This window comes from Hypoxylon fragiforme (genome assembly GCF_022984875.1).
Source record: "Hypoxylon fragiforme strain CBS 206.31 chromosome Unknown GGS25scaffold_7, whole genome shotgun sequence".
Taxonomy (NCBI): Eukaryota; Fungi; Ascomycota; class Sordariomycetes; order Xylariales; family Hypoxylaceae; genus Hypoxylon; species Hypoxylon fragiforme.
This window is the reverse complement of record NW_026054762.1, coordinates 872203-890885: the sequence shown is the minus strand read 5'-3', so window position 1 is coordinate 890885 and position 18683 is coordinate 872203. Positions and strand designations below refer to the sequence as shown.

The 18683-nt window shown below is 48.1% G+C and overlaps 6 protein-coding genes across 6 annotated transcripts; 1 reads left to right on the top strand and 5 right to left on the bottom strand.

Moving 5' to 3' along the window:
• Positions 1 to 735: 735 nt before the first annotated feature.
• GGS25DRAFT_359826 (cysteine proteinase) lies at positions 736 to 4082 on the top strand. Its single transcript, XM_049258124.1, has 5 exons — positions 736 to 1483; positions 1539 to 2420; positions 2474 to 2580; positions 2650 to 2812; positions 2864 to 4082. The coding sequence occupies exons 1-5, from the start codon at positions 842 to 844 to the stop codon at positions 3938 to 3940; spliced, it is 2871 nt and encodes a 956-aa protein (XP_049114538.1). The 5' UTR covers positions 736 to 841; the 3' UTR covers positions 3941 to 4082.
• A 654-nt stretch (positions 4083 to 4736) lies between these two features.
• GGS25DRAFT_498419 (uncharacterized protein) lies at positions 4737 to 6125 on the bottom strand. Its single transcript, XM_049261700.1, has 2 exons — positions 6029 to 6125; positions 4737 to 5950 (listed from the first exon to the last, which is right to left on the bottom strand). The coding sequence occupies exon 2, from the start codon at positions 5725 to 5727 to the stop codon at positions 4930 to 4932; it is 798 nt and encodes a 265-aa protein (XP_049114537.1). The 5' UTR covers positions 5728 to 5950; positions 6029 to 6125; the 3' UTR covers positions 4737 to 4929.
• A 1426-nt stretch (positions 6126 to 7551) lies between these two features.
• Positions 7552 to 9151, bottom strand: GGS25DRAFT_498418 (uncharacterized protein; the record flags this gene model as incomplete). The annotated part of the gene is made up of 1 exon (XM_049261699.1): positions 7552 to 9151. A coding segment is annotated over exon 1 (912 nt), but the record flags the coding sequence as incomplete, so codon positions are not given.
• GGS25DRAFT_498417 (S-adenosyl-L-methionine-dependent methyltransferase) lies at positions 9116 to 10906 on the bottom strand. The gene is made up of 2 exons (XM_049261698.1): positions 10044 to 10906; positions 9116 to 9988 (listed from the first exon to the last, which is right to left on the bottom strand). Exons 1-2 carry the CDS (start codon positions 10174 to 10176, stop codon positions 9615 to 9617), a joined length of 507 nt encoding a protein of 168 aa, XP_049114535.1. The 5' UTR covers positions 10177 to 10906; the 3' UTR covers positions 9116 to 9614.
• Positions 10907 to 12771: 1865 nt separating this feature from the next.
• GGS25DRAFT_523546 (uncharacterized protein) lies at positions 12772 to 13347 on the bottom strand (the record flags this gene model as incomplete). Its single annotated transcript, XM_049264442.1, has 1 exon — positions 12772 to 13347. The coding sequence occupies one exon, from the start codon at positions 13345 to 13347 to the stop codon at positions 12772 to 12774; it is 576 nt and encodes a 191-aa protein (XP_049114534.1).
• Positions 13348 to 14061: 714 nt separating this feature from the next.
• On the bottom strand, positions 14062 to 15755 carry GGS25DRAFT_359667 (ORMDL family-domain-containing protein). Its single transcript, XM_049258123.1, has 3 exons — positions 14998 to 15755; positions 14539 to 14897; positions 14062 to 14473 (listed from the first exon to the last, which is right to left on the bottom strand). Exons 1-3 carry the CDS (start codon positions 15281 to 15283, stop codon positions 14426 to 14428), a joined length of 693 nt encoding a protein of 230 aa, XP_049114533.1. The 5' UTR covers positions 15284 to 15755; the 3' UTR covers positions 14062 to 14425.
• Positions 15756 to 18683: the final 2928 nt, after the last annotated feature.

Here is an 18683-nt window from a genome sequence, read left to right as displayed (position 1 = left end):
CATCGGTGTCTGTAGGCACTTAACTACTATAGAGCATCATCTTGAAGATATACATATGCACATGGCATACCTAGTACTACATAGTACATGTATGTACATAGATGAATGGCATTAAAGTTATGTCACTGGTACATGCATATTTTTAATGCGCTCAGTTCAAGGTTCGATGGTCAAACTTTGAAGTTATATCTAACATTGAACATTGAACTTGAAGTAAGTTAGTTAACATAATGTGGCTGATCAATGTGGCTAAGTTGGACCCTAGCATGTACACATGACCTACCCGTAACTTACCTCCAGCCTGAGGCTCCAGGGTACCCAGCAGTACCTAACACTAGCCGGGATAAGGTAGTATGCACTAAGTACTTACGTACCTATTTTATTGGTCGGAAAGTTAAGAAAAAGTCGGAAAACAACTGGGCAAAGTCAAGTTGACCTCATCTCGACTAACTTCAACCTTTTTTTATTCCAACGCGCAAATCTGCCAAACTCCCTTAACACCCACAGGACATCTACAGGTGTGCTTTACCTTACCTTTAGCATTTGCGCATGGTTTGATACACTCCCTCCTGATTTTATCTGATTACTTGCCCCTTTCTTAAGCTTCCTATAAGGTCGCGCCACTCATTTTTGCTGTCTCCTACGACTGCGGAAGTGGATCGGAACTGATAATACAACGTGACGCATCAGTTGCTAACGCGCACCTATCAAGCAAATCATCGTCTTGGGTATCCCATTTCGCATCCTCGTACTAACAAAAGGTTGCGATTTGTCTATTGGCGACAAGAACAGTCGCAGAAGCGGTGGATAGCCACTGCTTCATCATCCCCAAGCCGGCAAGATGAACGGTAGTCATCTGCCGGCTGGGCAGCCCATGCCGGGAGGTATCGGCGGAGGAGGGGGGGGAGGAGTTGTGGCAAGAGGACAAGTTGATATGGGACCTAGCGGTGGGCGACGACGACCACCGCAGTATCCAAACCACCATCACCCATATCACCAACCGCATCAACAACACCAACACCAACATCAACATCAACACGTCAGTCCTGTCTACCACAACAGTTATATGAATCCCTATGCCCAGAGTTTCTACTCTCAAGCTCCTCACCAATACCAGAATGGCGCCATGGCCAATCCACCATATATGCATTACAATCCCTACTCTCAACGGTCTCCTCCCACCATCCATCAACAATATCCTCCTATCGTCTCCTCCACCCTACAGCCTATTCCTCAGCCTTACTCCCGGCCACCTCCACCTCCACAGCAACCTTCCCCGGCGCTTGCGACTCCTCCTCCTCCGTATGCGCTCGCTGCGCCGCCTCCACCCCCACCTGTTTCTGTACCCGAAACCCCGTCTTCGACGCATTCTTCACAGCTCCTTCCGACCCCCATGACACCACCTACCCCCCAAAATCAAGAACTCACTTCCAGTACTCTGGATGTCGAGTTTAGGCCAACCCAGTCGCCATTTAGACCTCCTGTAAGTTAAATCTCGACTTAAGGTATCTACGCAATGACTGATGAGTTTGTTCTAGTTGCCTTGGTTGTCGCGACCTGATATACCTTTCCCCACGAAGTCGGCGAGATCCAAAAGGAGAAAGCGGGTACAGCTTCCTAATGCCGAATTCATCAAGCTACCTTCAAATCAGCCAAAGGGATCAGAGCCTACTACTAGATCGAATGGTGAAACCACGGGAGCTGATGCCTCACTATCAAAAACGCCTACACTTAAACCTACCGTCGCTACCGATTCGACTACCAATGAGCAGCCAACACATCCCGAAATGCCTTCAAAGTCGGATGAGTCGTCTGAGAATCCACAACCGGCCTCACCATCCACTCCTCGATTAAGTCAACCGATCCAGAGTTCAACCGCTACATCAGTCACCCCTACCAAACCTTTAAAGCCTACCCCTCGTACAACTGTGCCCGCCATTCCTATCGTCCCCGTAATCCCTAAAGCAATCCCTAAAGAGACAATTACGCCTAGTACTGTTGCCAAGTCTTCAGAAAAGAAGCACCCAGCTGAGAACTCTTCCTCTGAGACTCCAGCCGCTTCAAGTGAGACTTCTAACGTCGAAGAAAAAGTTGAAACTGCGCCTGCGCCTGCTCCTGCTCCAGTGAAGACGGGTCCAAAACTTTGGACAGGACTATTTGCACGTACCACGTCGGCTGCCTCTCCTGCGACTGGCACAACTGGTGTGAGATCTGCGAGTACTGGAGCTACGGCATCTGATCTCAACTCTGATAATGTAGACCAAAGCAACGGGGGCGTTGGCTTGGGTAGCTTTGTGAAGTCGAATACCAATTCTTTGGCTGAGGCTCTACGAGCCTATAGTGTTGATAATGGCCAGAAAATTGCGTTTTTGGAGCCCAGGGGATTGATAAATCCTGGCAACATGTGCTATATGAATTCGGTAAGTCGCTGATTACTTGCTCGATAGGATATCTTGGTTAACAGCATTAAAAGGTCTTACAAGCCCTCATTTTTTGCATTCCATTCTATGAGTTCCTTGACCAAGTCGGCAAGAAAGCCGCGTATAGTTTCAAGAGTGAAACACCCTTAATTGATGCCATGTGAGTTTTTTTTTGGCCTCCTACAAACAACTGACATAACCTCGGAGTTTGATCTAATCTTGGTGTTAGGATAATGTTTATGCGTGAGTACAAGGTGATTGATTCAGCAGTTTCTACTGAACAACTTCGACGAAGACTCAAGAGCGAGGAACTTGAACAATACGGAGAGCCTTTTACCCCAGAATTTGTCTATGATGCCATAAGGAAGCTTCCAAGGTTCGCTAGTATGAGGGTAAGAAATATCTGTGCACCGATATGGAATTCATCTAACATAACTTCACAGCGTGGACACCAACAAGACGCCGAAGAATTCCTTGGGTTCCTTCTGGAGGCATTGCATGACGAATGTGCACAGGTAATGCGTCACCCAGCTAGTTCCTCAGCTACAACAACCGCAAACTCCGCAACGGCTACCCCTGCCGCAACGTCTCCTACGGCCACTTCAGAGGCCAACGATTGGTTGGAAGTAGGGCGACGCCAGCGCGCTACTATCACTCGGTCCTCTGGTCACCCTATCACGTCATCTCCTATTTCTAAAGTGTTTGGTGGACAACTAAGATCCGAATTAAGGGTTCCAGGCTTGAAGGATTCTGTAACCTTGGAGCCCTTCCAGCCGCTTCAGCTGGATATTGGCTCCCCTCACATACACAACATCGTCGATGCACTGAAGGGGCTTACTGGGCCAGAAACTCTACACGGCGACTTTAGATCACCAAGAGGAAAAGATGCGCCAGCTACCAAACAGGTTCTCATCGAGTCCCTACCACCAGTCCTTATCCTCCACTTGAAGCGTTTCCAATTTGATGCTGAAGGTACTGGAACTGTCAAAATCTGGAAGAAAGTTGGATATCCGCTCGAGCTCGAGCTTCCCAAGGAAATCTTTTCACGCCAAAAACGTAACGCGCTTACGGCCGAGGGGGTTGGTTCTCCTAAGTATAGGTTGATCGCTGCCATTTATCATCACGGCAAAAATGCGAGTGGCGGACATTACACTGTCGATCTCAGGCGCCAGGATGGCCGTGAATGGATCCGCATGGATGACACGATTATTAGACGGGTCAGAAGTGAGGATGTTGCCGAAGGTGGCGTTGAGGATGACAGTGCCAAGTCATCGTCTCGTGCTGACAAGAGAGATGTCCCTGTCGGCGTGCCCGGGAACAGATTTGACGGAATTGGCGACGACGAAGGTGGTGATGATGAAGGATGGAACAAAGTCAGTGCTCTAGTAAACGGAACCAAGAAGTGGAGCTCCGTTGTCAATGGTGCATCAAACCCGGCCCCTCAAACTAAGGGAAAACAGATGAAAGACAACATCAAGGACAACAAAGTTGCCTACCTGTTGTTCTACCAAAAGGTGTAAGGGGGCTCTGCTACTTCGGTGTAACGTCCAACATACATGTTGGTTAGCTACTGTATGAAGAGTAGGTCAGGATGGGGGTTGGTATGCCTACTGGAGGCTGGCTGCATTGGTATGACAAGGGTTTAAAGGTGTGTCAAAAGTTTCTCATGCAAGGTGGACGGTATTCAGGGACAGGATTGTGCGGCGGGATGCGGAGGCGGTAAACTGCCAATGTTCATGTTATGGATATGATGCATGACTGCATCATCATCTGTATTGATCTTCCTGAGTATCTGTATGCGGGATGCCGGGAGAGGGGGATGGGGGTCTAGGTATGACATTTCTCCCCAAGAGGTCATCCAGCATCAATACCCCTATATCTCCATCTGTCTCTCCTGGTTTTTTTATCCCCAAAACCCCAGCACCCGATAATGGAGATTTGCCATACCCTTGTTGTAGAATTAAAAGTGATTTACAAATCCTCATGAACACAATGTCATTATGTAAAGTTTTCTGTCTATGGTCTTGTGATGAGTGTTAAATGTGCCTGGCTACGATTGTATGTAGGAGATGCCTACCGACATGATATGTACCTAGGTTTCGGTTTATTTTCACTTGATGTTGTTGATGTTAACCCGTCTTTACCTACCTACCCTAGGTAGTTGGTGTTATTCATCTAGGCACCTAGTTATGGGATCTATTCAACTTTCTCATAGGGGGTTTATATCTAAATGCTTACCTAGGTACCTCACAGGTTAGTAACTCGGAAATTTTAGAAGGCGGCTAACGAACGAAAAACCACAAGTCCTAAAAGTAAGTAATATTTCACAACTCCTGAACTCGATCTGACGCTGGCAATTTCCCTAAATTAATTTCATCGCTAGGTTACCTTCTATTCCACCCCCCTTTCTCAGATAATCCCCAAAAAATCATCGCTCTACCCCCTTTTCGCTACACTCAAAATGATCGTCCAATCTCCCAAAGAGTGTACCCGGTTATTCCTACGCCATCTAATAATCCATCACCAAACTCGACCCCTTCCAGCTCATCTGTAGGCTACCGTTACCGTTACCGTTACCGTTACCACTCTCCACAGCCTCCCTCGCGCGCCGAAACTCACGCGCCCAGTCCCGCAGGATCAGGTCGTTCGCGACGTGCTTCGTGACATCGGTGCGGTGCTGCGTGAACTGGGGCTCATACCCGTACGCAAACACCGTCCTCGGGTCCGGCAGATACACATACGTCGAAGGCCACCACAAGCTGCGGCCCGGGATCTCGGCGTCGGGCACCTGCGCCGTGAACTCGAGCGTGAACTCGCGGTACGCCGAGTTCCGGCGGAAGGGGACCCCCAGGGGCCCCTTGAACTCGCCCGTCTCGTCGTAGAGCAAAGCGTCGCGGAGCAGGGTTACGCGCTTGTCGGTTGAGCGCATGCCCATAGGGAGGGGGATGGTGATGACGGGGGCGTAGATGTGCGTGTCGAATGCGCCTACGCCCATGCCTCCAGCCCCGAGACCCCCAACTCCGCTGTGGTGTGGTGCGGGCGTTGGGGAAAGCACGCCCATGTAATCGTGCATCCGGACGGGCTTCCCACCCACGTCGATGACGACGGGCTGCAGCGCCCAGCTCGCCTCGACCCGCTGGTTGAAGATGGAGTGCGCGAGGGTCTCGACGGTTCCCTTGATCTCGCTGAAGACGGCGTCGAGGCCTGAGACGATGACGGATTTGAGGGTGGGGCGGTACCGGAAGACGTCGGATTTCTTCCATTCGTCGCTGGGGACGTCGTCGGGGATGTGGATGGCGGGGTTCATGGTGATGGTGGTGGTGGTGATACCGCTGCTGGTTATGGTAGAAGAGTGTTGAATATGAGGGAGGTTTGTCGTGTGGTAGGTAGGTAGTGTACGAGACGCGGTTTGGCTGGAGGGAAGGTTTAGATGGGAAAGGGGATGTAGGAGTTTTATATATTGGCGAGATAGAGCTATGGAAGCTCAACGAGGGAGATATCAACAGTCACTGTCGTTCACATTCAGCATGGTATGTCTATATACTATCTACTCTACTAAGTCACCCGTGAAGCGAATGGAGTGTGACTCGTTCTGACTGCAAAGATAGTATACTACTTTAACATATGTCGTTTGTTGTTTTCCTTGCCTGGAATGGATTCGTGAACTTGACTGGCCATCGCTATTCAGATTCAAGACAAACAGACTACATGTTGATATAAGATAATATTGACGATGATCAAGTTTGAGATCTTCAAATGTCTCCTTAACATCAGTTATACTCCCCGAGTTGCACCCACCCAGGCAAGCTCACCATATTTCCAGATTCACCCCTTTTCAACACAATCTAGCACACCATTACGTAACACGCCTTGTTGCTTTCTGATCCTCAGTCCCTGATCATATGTAGGTCAGTAGTAGGTAGCCAAAAACGGTGCTACATTGGTGATACTCTTCTCAACACTTGTTCCAGGGAATCATAGCCCCTATCTAGGTACTAGGTACCTACACCATGACCACGTTGTAGTTTGTGGTACCTACTAACACTTACACCTTGTATGCGAATACCACTTGTCACCAAGCCAAGTGATTTGCCAAGCTTCAAAGTAGGTATCTTAGGTATGTTCGAGTCCCATGGTAACCTACTTACCTACTAAGTACCTAGGTTAGGTTATAATCAAGGTACCTATATGGCTGTAGCAATGTACGTACCTAGGTAAACAGACACCCATAGGGACTAGGCTATCACGGAGAATATCATCAATCGCCGAAATAGGCAAAAGGCGAAAGACGGTGATTTCGGATTCCATGTGAGTGGCTGACTGGGAACACCTTCGTAAGTGCGTCATGTGCAATTCCTGTCTTCTTGAGTCTTGTTAGGAGCAGTTGCGTGGTCATTCCTGGTGGATCGTGATAATGTATGTTCATAAATACCTCGTACCTAGGTAAGTTGCTCGGAATTTTCGTCAAAGGCTCTTCGCTCTTACATTGCTTACCTACCTAGGCACCTAAATAGTAAGTAGAAAGCTCGGTACAGGCCAGCTCCCGAGCGGGCTTTCCACGTGTAGAAAGAAGTAAAGTTTCACACTTCGGACTTTTTCTCATCCTTCGAGATTCTACCTACATAGATACCTTAGGTGCCTAGGTAGGTACTCATGTATCTTCATAAGCTCGTAAAATTGAACATATACCTCCCTATCTAGGTATCATCATCAGTCATAACCAAAGATACTGGCTTCGATCTAGGTAATGCACATATGTATACGCCGTGACAAATGCTAAACCCCCCTTTTCCCAGTAAAGTCGTACCCAATCCTATTGCCCCTAATTCCTCTTCCCTAACCATTCTGGGCATATATCCACCGTCCCTTTATTTTCTTGTATTCATAGTTGTCGTCCTCATGATGTAGTAGTACCGGGCTCCGTGGCGTCGAAGCAAGCGAGGTGAGCGTCCCGTCCGTCTGCGGCGATGATAAAATCCCGTTAGGTAGTCCCTTCGTATCTCCACAGATTACCGTCCGAAGATGACGATGATAGCGACGAGACTATGGATAATCCCCTCCCCCTCGTCGTCGCCGGCGAAACTAGTACATCCGCACCAGCATCCGCATTCCTATTCATCACTCTCACACCCACATCCACATCCACATCCACATCTAAATTGACCTTCGCCCGCGCATCCACGTTCCCAGCCATAACCACCCGGTCCCCAGACCCTCTCCGCATATCCTCTTCATCGCTCTCCCACAATTTCAGCATCTGCGCATAAACCCGCCTTTCCCTCTCCTTCTCCTCCTCTCTCTCCCGCTCCTTCCTCTCGCACCACCACTTCCTGCCTATCCACACCGGGATACCTACTAACGAAGCCACTGCTGCTGCTCTTCCCAGAGCGCGTCTATACCTCGGTTCCCTCACATCACCATCATCGTCATCGCCATTATTATCATCGTGGCCCCTTCTTTCTATCCTCTCCCCTTTACCCTCAATCCCATCTCCATCATCATCATCCCCATGCGTCTTCCTCTCCCTCCTCCTCCTCCTCCTCCTCTTCCTCTCACGCCCGCAAAACACCCACAGCGCAACCGTAAACACCAAAACCATCACCCCTGCTGTAACCAACAGCGCAATGCCCCACGTCGGGAAGCCCGTCGGCTTAGCAACGCCCGTTCCTCCGGCGCTTTTGTCACTCTGCGGTACTGCTGGCACGGGAGGAACAGGGATAGGTGTGTGGTACGACGACGTAGAACCCGCAGCGCCTGCTGGCATGGAGTTGTCGTTGCTATTGCCATCGCCATCAGTGGCGCTGACACCACCACTCGAACCCAAGTCCGGCACCTCGCTAGGCCTACTCTTCGGCGGCCGTAGGTCCACGATGCCGTTGGCGAGGTCGTTGGCGTTGTCGTGCGGTCCGACACCGTCGTCCAGCGATGGGGAATATGATGGTGGTGGTTTGTGCGGGCCAGAATCACCAATGCTGCCGTGTGGTCTATGACTGAGAGAATGGGGAGGGCCGGTCGTGGGGAGTTTAGGGGGGATGATGGCCATTTTGTTTGTTTCCCCTTGTGCCGTGCGTGCGTTTGTGTATGCGCTCCCTGGTTAATGCTTCATCGTAACTAATATGTGTATATACCCGAGGGTACTTATATAGGTAGGTAAGTAGGTGAAGGCAGGCAAGCAGTCAAGTAATGCGTTTACAAGATACCCAAAACCACTCCAGCCCGGATCAGTAGGTAGATTAGGTTTTCAGAACACGATCCAATTCAATTTAATTCAATTCAATTCAATCGAGAGGAGGCAGGATGGAACAGTTCTTTTTTTTTTTTTCTAGAAAACCCCATCCTCATCCTCGTCACCGATACAGCGGGTTTGGTTTAGCCGGGGAAGAACTTCTGCGCATCCATCGATAATAATTAGAACAGGACTAGTAGCTAGACAAGAGGCACAGACTGCCATCGATATGGCTGGAGAGGGGGGCGCAGTTAGCACGATGGATCGTCCTTCGTGCGGTGCGGTATGAGATGTAAATATCTACCTAGTACCTAATCGACAGACAGACAGCCATCGGTGGCGCGGTACCTAGATAATGCCACTGTGATGCTTTTTTTTTTTTTCAACTGTGTTTTTCTACTCTATATATACCTAGGTACATACAGATTGACGATGGGGGCATACGATGTTCATTCAAAAGGAGTCAGGAAAGAAGGAATCGTACCCCTGTCTCGTTCAACTACAAGTATTTTGCTTTTGTTTTTTTTTTGTTTTTTTTGTGGCTTTGATGCCAAGATTCTTCACGAACCCATTCGGTAACACAGCAGCTCCTTCGCAGCTCTTTGGTTTAGTCACCAACATGATATTTTTTTTTCTTTATTTCTGTTTTCAAAAAGAATCAAGTATCGGGGAATTTGTAAATGATCGTAAAGTTTGATTGGCTACCAAGCTCGGGACATGAAGGAAATGTAAGTAAGCAAGCAAGCAAGCGACGTCCGTTCCGTCGTCCCTACTACCCAACCTCTCCATCTCCACTACCTGCTCTGCTCTGCTCTGCTCTGCATACCTACCTACCTAGGTACAAGTATTCGTATATGTATATGCCGTGGAGGCCTGTTACCCACCCACGAGTGTCTTCTCGTCCCTCACAAGACGTTACTGTTACTACAAGACGACAAGATTCCCAAACAAACAAACCAACCCCTTACCTAGTCCACCAGTCTCGCCAAGCTCAGCCCATCCCAAAGCGGGCACATGAACGTCTCCAGCCGCGCGTTCTCCGCCGCGGCCTTGTTGTACTCGCGCACCGCCGCGACAGCCTTGTGGTCGAAGCTGTTCGCGTCGCTGTAGCCCGCGTGCCTGTTCGGGTTGTCGGCGCTGTCGTCGGCGACGAGGCCCTGGCGCAGCGCGTTGTCGGTGGCGATGATGCCGCCGGCGCGGAGGAGGCGGCGCGCCGCGCCCGGCGCCGACATCGCCAGGATCTGCCGCAGGTACCCCGGGTACCCCGTCTTGTCCGCGTCGATGAAGATGATGTCGTAGGGCTCGCTTACGTCGGCGAGCTTGGGGAGGCTGGAGAAAAAAGGTTAGGTTTTAGGTGTTCATGGGGGATAGGGGATAGGGGGCTTACGTCTCGGCAGCGTCGCCGACGTGCACGCCGATGTTGTCGAAGCCGCCTTCTTTCCAGGCCTGCTGCGCTAGGTCGGCATACTCCTGTGAGTACTCTAGGCCCGTGACCGTGCCTCGCGGGCCGACGGCGTGTGACCAGATCATGGCCGAGTACCCGACGAAGACGCCGATCTCAAGAACTAAGTTGCATCTGTTAGTATATCGATTTCATCCTGAATATACCCTATCGAAGGTAAGGATTAGATGAAAAGAATGATAAACTCACCTCTCTTAGCACCCATGAGTCGCGAGAGAAAGATCAAGGCCTGTGCCTCAAAGTTCGAGATGACCAGGAAGGAGTCGGGGCGCTGGTAGATCTTGGTATGGTAGGCCAAAAGTGACTGAGGAATCTTGAGCGATGTGGACTCGGCGTACTTGGTGACGCGGTCGCCCAAGGTCTCCGTGGAGTAGAGAATGGTCGTTCCCTCCTTCATGATGCCGGTGTTGGCCAAGAGCTTTTTTTGTTGATGGTGATGTCAAGTGGGATGAAGTAGCTTAGCTAGGTAGCTTGATAAAGCTACTGCAGGTGTTTTGTTACCGAAGTCTGGCTTGCAGTAGACTAAAGGATACCTTGTTGTTAAAGGTAGAGTAGTCGAGACAAAGAAGCAGACAAGAGTTAATCTGATAAATAGATGAATAATGGAAGAAAGAAGTCGGGGAGGAGAGCTCTTTTAAGTACTCTGGTGTCCATCCTACTAGATATCCCGCCTTACCTGCCTAAATGCCTTTTCCTTGTGACGTGACTGGAAATGCTGACTTTAGGGTGTTACCTCCTCTTGGTTGCTGGGTACGAAACATACCTCTAACTACATAGTATCTAGTATGTTACATAGTCCTTCAGCAAACCCGGAAGAGTCGACAACATCCAAAGTATGATATCAGACACAGCAAGTTTAGATGCTCGGTTCTTACCTTGAACCCGAGCTCGCTCTCGATCTCCGAATATCTACTATTAACCTATGACTATGTAGGTACTATCCATGGATGTAGGTAGTAGGTAAGAGTTACATACCTCAAACAACATCCATGCTGATGGTACGGATTGTAGTAGTTCGAGGTGGTATAACATTGAACATGCCATGTGGATATGCATAGAAGCCAGCATCACCCCACTAATATGTCCACGCATCAGGTACGATACTTTAGGTAAGTTAGCATGTTAGCAGCCCCGGGGGTTAAGCAAGTTCATGTTAGTTACGTAGTAGCATTAATGATCGTCTCCGGGGCCATCTTTTCTTGCCTTTATCCTGTCGTATTACATCGGTGAATACCACCTAGCTCCCTACTAGTACTTAGTGCACCTGTTGCGCAATGAATCCACGTAACCGAGGATGTACACGATATGTCCATGTATGTATGTATGTATGCATGTGTGTATGTAAGGCTGGGCGCTTTGAGGCCCTTCTACATAATCACTTACATATTCAGACTAAGCATATACCTAGATAGGCAAGCAGGCAATATATTCATCATGTAGCAGTCATACCTAGTACCGATACAGGAACCAACCGAAACGCACCGGCAGTTTACGCCGCGTGGCAAGGCTCCGGCATCCTCGAAAGAACCAACCGGATCTGATAAGATCAATCGAACCGGAGTCTTGAAACTTACGTACTCACCTACTTCACATCCCTACTCAGCGTATAAGCATTGACTCTCGCACACACATACACACACAAACACCGCACCAAGTTCGAGTAAATTCGTCTTTGTGTTCCCGTGAGACTCGGGTCTTATTCACTCCCTTCTTTCTTATTTCCCTTTTCAATCTCTAAATGCCGAACCTACCTAGGTAGGTATACTAAGATTCGAATCTCCCGCTCGCTCCCAAGAAAAAAAAAGAAAAACCTCGTCACTCAGAGATCGTAGTGGCGCCTGAGTCATACCAAAACAAATAACCCCCTCTCCGAAACGAAACACCCCCCCCCCCCCCCCCCCCAAGAGAAACCCCACATCATCCTCAATCTATTCATGGATCGGATGTCACAGAAAACCCTAACCCAACCTGCCCCAAAGAAAAAGGCTACCTAAACACCGAGCCGACCTTACACTCAAAACGCTCGGAGATCCGAGGGACCACCATCATATGCCCACCTCCCCTCTCCCCCGGCCTCCGGGTCCGCATGCATAACATGCAGGTAGGTAGGTATGTATGCAATGCATGGAGAAAAGAGAAGGGAAAGGGTATCGGCATGAAGAGGTGTAACCAACCCGCCTGCAAAACAACGCATAGGCACACCTTCGTCATCTTGTAACCAAACCCCCCCCTTCCCATCCAGGAACTTATCTCATACTATGCTCCCATCGACGGAAAGAGAGAGCACGCGCAATGTTTTAACCTAGTGCTTAGTGGCAGCGTAACGCAAGCACAAACCCAGAAGTTCGGAATTTCGTTTCGAGTGAAGCTTGGGGCCGTAGGTAAGCGAGGCTTGGAAGAAACCAATACTCCGAGAGAGGAAGACGTGGAAACGATGTAGGTAGGTAGGTATGTAGATATGTATGTAGTAGGGCATCGACGATCGTGGGGGTAGAAAGAGGTAGGCTAGGTAGGTAGGTAGGTATAGAACGTCCATGGAATAATGTATGTGCCGCCAAAGAATCGTGTCCAAAGTAGGTAGGTAGGTAGGTATCTCGTTGTCGCAGTTCAACCTCTTCATCTCGTCCCCCCCCCCCCCTATTCCTTCCCCCAACCACGACCCCCTAAACCAGCACAACCATCACCCCCGCCAAGACCCCCAGCGCCGCCCCCGTCGCCAAAACCCTCTCGTTGATACCGAGCGTCCTGGCCACTTTGTTCGTCAGCGCGCGGACAACACCACCCCCGACACCAACTCCACCGGGACGAGCAGCAGCCGAGTCGGGCTCGTAGATGTAGATGGGGAAGAAGGGGAAGGGGAAGAGGGTGTTAGTGGACTGGGTGGCGATCATTTCGCGGGCGGTGTTCGCTGCTGCTGCTGCTGCTGCTGGGGTTATTGTGTTTGTTGCTGCTGTTGCTGCTGAGGTTGGCTCTGGTGCAAATGTAGGCTCTGGTGTTCGCGCTGACTCTGGATACGTTGTCAGGGTTGGGACTTGCTCGGTTGGCATGGGTTCGAGTGTCAGTGTCCATGCTGCTGGAATCGGTGTTGGTGTTGTGCGGAGGGAGAGGAGCTTCGGGACCTCGGTTTCGTTGACGTCGGCGTCAACGCTGGTGGTGCGGTCCTCTACTGCTGTGCCTGCTGCGAGTGGGATGGCTGCGAGGGCGCCGGCTACGGCTGCGGTTACGCTTATGGACTTCATTTTGTTTTCCGTGATGAGTTTGTATCTATCAGGTGTCTATCTATCTGTATGTGAAGACAGAAAGAAAACAGAGAGTAACAGAGAGCTATTCAGAGTTATGTGTACAGACAGTACAGTAAAGCGACAAGTACGTATCGATACAAGACAAAAAATTCAGACAAGTCAAGATAACTCGGTATTAAGCATACACATCCACATACAATCCCCTTCCTCCCATTTTCCCCGGGATGTCTCTCTACTTATAGGTCCCACCCTCCGCAAACCAACAGCAAGAATAGAGTTATCTGTCAGAAAATATGGAGGCGACTGAGTTTAGTAGGCAATGAACAACAAGGTACTACATACACATGAGATGGCTAAAAGTGTACGATAGTTGCGAATTAGGCCTTGTGGGCGCACGCCCCAAGTTGCGCATGGCGCCAGGGAGTGGGAAATGGGCTCGAGGTGATTATGAGATGATCTAAAGTCGTCCCAGTCAAAGTTAGTCGAAGCCAAAGCCAAAGTCCAAGGGTAAATAAAGTCAAAGAAAAGTTGTGTTGGTTGTAAGCTTTGCTAGATCTTATGTTTAGCTTTTCTCACTTGAGCTACTATGTACTCTCTTCTGCTACTACATAGGGGGCTACTACAGGGGGAGTGGCACATTGAATGAGACTAGGGGCATCGTCCAAGCCCAAAATATATATTTCTAAGTACGGTAGATACTTCATCCATCTGCGGTAATGGATAATCCAATGGACAGTTCTTGGATCGGCACTGGATAAATATTACCATTACTGTCACAACTATTATGTATATCTGAGGCAAATGTAGGTACGCTTTCGTAGGTACTAGTTCAAAACCGATGGTTCATTCTTACGGAAACCAAGCGAGACAATTTAGAACAATAGAGCAGCGAGTTCTTGAATATAGCACTTTTCCTGATTGACTGGCTTATTTCCTATGGTCGAAGGATTGGCCTAGTCCTCACTCTACGCCGTCTGGCTTCATTGTACCGCCATCTTTATGTTTTGCAGCTTCCCAGCGAAACCCGCGGACCCCCTTTGAACACCAATGCGCACATGCCAAATGCTATCGTGTCTTAGTCTTCCGGCACACCGGAAAATAGGCCTACTCTCATGCGGTGACTCTACAAACCGTTATATTAGTCATGATACTCGGCAATGATAGAAAGTAGCTCGTGGGGTTACGTACAAAGGGTAGTTTCGGTATAACTACGGCTAGCACGGCTAGAAAGTTGATGGTGAAATAGGTGAGGTCGTAATGAGTGTAATGCGTGCTCAGGAGGAAGAGCACAATCGGAACACTGAGTAGGAATTTCTTGGCTGGTGTGTACTGTGCGCCATCATCGATTTGCTCCCACATATTCAAGTTGTCATATGCGCCGCTGTTGAAGTCGAACGGCACACCACGGACGTAATGGAACATAATATAGGAGCCGAACATGTAGGATATATTGGTCAGAGTCCAAGAAGTTTCCTGAGAGACGCCAGGGATCACGTCCCAAAGAATCTTTAGCGCAATGATCAGAACAATGTGGATGGTCCACGCTCCTGTTCGTGTTCGTCCTGGTTAGCAAATTCCAAACTTTTTGATTTCTGTTTGTTTGGAGGGAGTAAAGCATCCGGAGACTGATGTTTCACAGCGACGTACCTTTAGCGTTGACCCAGTTCGCATTGAGATTCGGGAGAGCAGACTGATCGCTCAGTTGCTCTATGGGTTCCTGAGGTTCTTGATATATCTGGAGTATGCTGCTTGACCTCCGTCTCCTTGTGGACTTTGAGTCGCCCATAGCTGTCAGGTAGGTACTACTCTGCCCCGGAGGGTTCGTACCGGCGTCGTAGGAGACGGTGCGGGGAATAAGGATTGGGGAAGACACTTTGGCGGTATTGGACGGTGACGTCGACTTTGGCGTTGTGCTTCGGAATCTGGCTGACATCCACGCAGCTCGAACTTGAATCTCGTTCGCTGTCGGTGGGCCGAAGGAAATAGGAGCAGAATGATGTATCTGCTATCACGGCAATCGGAGAGAAAGAGGATGGGGGATTCGATTTGGGGAAATTATCGATTGCTAGAGAGATAGGAGGCGAAGGGGGCCAGGGGCGAGACTGAAGACTCAGGAATAGGAGGAGAGTAAAGGGTATCGTAAAATGAATGTAGCAGCAGATGCCGAAGGATAAAAGGGGAGCTAGAGATGCTGCGTTAGAAGAAAGTACTGAAGAACATTCGCAGGGGTTGAAGTCGCGATGAAAGACAGAAGATAATCAATCTAATGCTACAACACTCTTTGTCTGAACTGGGATAAAGGCGCAGATAAATTGATTGATGAGGAATACAATTAAGTAAAGCAACCAGCAACCATATTGCGAATAAACTGGGAACTGGGTAGGGGTAAAGGATGTTCAGAGCATTGGAAGATTATTTACCTTAGGAGGTAGGTGGTTAGCTACAAAAGACGTGACGATATCGTGGGACTATGTAGCCGTTGTAGGTAACTAGATAGTAGGAGGTAGGTAGAGGTGAGTAGGTAGGAACTAGGGTAGGTATGTCTACAGCATGAGACTTTTAAAGGTGAAGTAAGGTAAAAGTGAGGTTTAAAAAGGGTTGTGATATGATGTTAGAAAGTGATGATCAAAAGCAGCAAGCAGCACGCTGAGTACTTCTTTGGGACAAGGACAGGTTATGTCAACGTTCTTTTTTAGTTCCAGTACTATGTATGTAGTTATCCTGTATAATAATACAATATGTAGGTATGTACATACATACTGTACTTTAGAACAGCAGGACAGATTGAACGGTTAAGTTGTATTGTACAAGGGGGTACAAGGGCATGTTCAATGTTCCCCCCCAATTTAGATTGGAGACTTTTTTAGGAGAAGACTTTAGGGTAGGGGTTAAAAAAGAATAAACCAATAGAATCTGTACGATCCAAATTTCTGGCGTGGACTTGCGTGGCTGCGGCTGGAGATTTCGGGGTCAAAATTGGGTCTCTCTTCATTTGTGCTCATTGCCCGAGTTTTCGAGGGTTACTGTACGGTTTTTTTCCCAAGGGGATTTGGATTACTAAGCAAACGCGCTAGGCTCAAATAGGAAACCTTTTCCACTTTAGGAAGGTGGGGATGTTGTTCACGTAAGCTTGTGGGTCTCTAGGGGAGGAATTTTGGACTTTGCAAAAGAGGAAGGTTTGCCAAGACTTCAAATGGTTGCTCACGTAAGCTTGTGGGTCTCTAGGGGAGGAATTTTGGGCTTTGCAAAAGAGGAAGGTTTGCCAAGATCCTCAAGCCACATATGGAGCCACACATACAGCCACACCTCAAGACTTAGAGGAATTTTGGGCTTTGCAAAAGAGGAAGGTTTGCCAAGACTATCAAGCCACGTGGGGAGCCACAAATGCAGCCACACGTATGGAAAAGTGCTTAAGCTTCAAGTCTCATTAAGTGCTTAAGCTTTCAAATAAGGAATATTGAAGGTTTAATATTATTATAAGCCCTGGAGACATTCAGATCCGTCAGCGGCCATTAAGATCTGATTAACCTATTACAGCTGTTATAAGAATGGAAAATATATATATTCAATTACCTCAATAGCCCGTGCAAGAAAGTCGAGATTGGCTGGAATCACTGGAATTGTGGGTCCCAGAGGCTACTCTCAGGCTAGTGCCACGCAAAAGATTTTCAAGGTTTTGACACGATGATTTGATTGGGTGCAGTATCCATTGGATCACATGACCTGCTTTTTCAAGCTGCAACTCTTTTTTTTGGACTGTAGGAGCCATCAACCCTTCTGATGCAACCTTTCCAATTGAACCCTTCTTATTCAATTCAGCTGATTAAATTGATCGGATTGAATCAATCGGATTGAACTGATTGGATTGATTGATTGATGGATTGATTGATTGATTGGTTGATTGGTTGATTGGTTGATTAATCGATTAATTGATTAATTGATTAATTGATTAATTGATTGATTGATTGATTGATTGATGGACGGATTGATTGAATGCAGCATCTTTCGGATCACGTGACAGCCTGCAACACTGTCTTTTTTGGTATGGCAGGGAACACACCGGCCATCAACCCTTCTAATTCAACCCTTCTTATTCAACCCTTCTTATTCAATTCAACTGATTGAATTGATCGGATTGATTGAATTGATCAGATTGAGTGAATAGCTGATCTGCATATCCTGTTGCAAGCTGGCTGGCTGGCTGGATAGCTGGTTGAATAGCCCGGGCCAGCTCATCCAACGTTGGATCCAAAGCTGGATCTAATAGCTGCTTGAATAGCTGATCAAATACCTGATTAACGATCTGATTTGTTGAGTGATTAAAGACCTAATTGAATAATGAATCAAAGAGACCAAGGGATTAATGCAATCAAGGGGATCTAAGAGCTGATCGAGAAGCTGAGCAAAGATGTTCCGGTCATATAACTTTAATCAGGTCCTTAATCAGTTCTTAAATCCCTTGATCCCCTTAATCCCCTTGATTCCTTTAATCTAGTATTCAATCAGGTCTTTAATCAATCAATAAATCAAGTTGTTGAGCAGCTATTTGATCAGCTATTAGATCCAGCTTTGGAACCAGCGTTGGATAAGCTGGCCCGGGCTATTCAGCCAGCTATCCAGCCAGCTTACAATAGGATATGTAAATCAGCTATTCAATTAATCAATCCATTAATCCATTAATTCAATCAATCCAATCAGTCCAATCCGATTAATTCAATCTAAATCGATCAATTCAATCAGTTGAATTGAATTGGAAGGGTTAAATCAGAAGGGTTGATGGTTTGTATATTCCATACCATCAAAAAAAAAAGAGTTGCAGCTTGAAAAAGCAGGTCATGTGATCCAGTGAGTGCCACAGCTGCCCACATCAATCCAATCACATAACTTTTCAACAACATGTGGCACCACGATGCATCCGGATTCAATTGAAAGAGCATTCAATTGCCAATTGATTGATCTGGGCCCCAAACTGAGGCGATACATGGTTGCAAAGTTATTCAGGTAAATAGGCTGGCAAGATGGGGGCACGTGATTAGCGTTGGGGACACATTAAGGGCCTTTAGAGCCGCCTAAGAGCCCTAAAGCCGCCTGGGGTCACCCCAAGCGGTGTCACGTGACCCCTCTCAATAGTTACATATACAAAAATAACTTTTCAACTACGTATTGCCTCAATCCAAGAGCGGTATCAATGGATTCGTAATTGAATGCGCTTTCAATTGGATGCGGTTGCACCCTTGCAGCTATATGTTTCAGAAACGTATTCAAGGTTGAAAGGGTTGAATAAGGTTTAGCTCTAAGGGCTCCAAGGGCCCTTTAGAGTGGCTTCAAGGGTG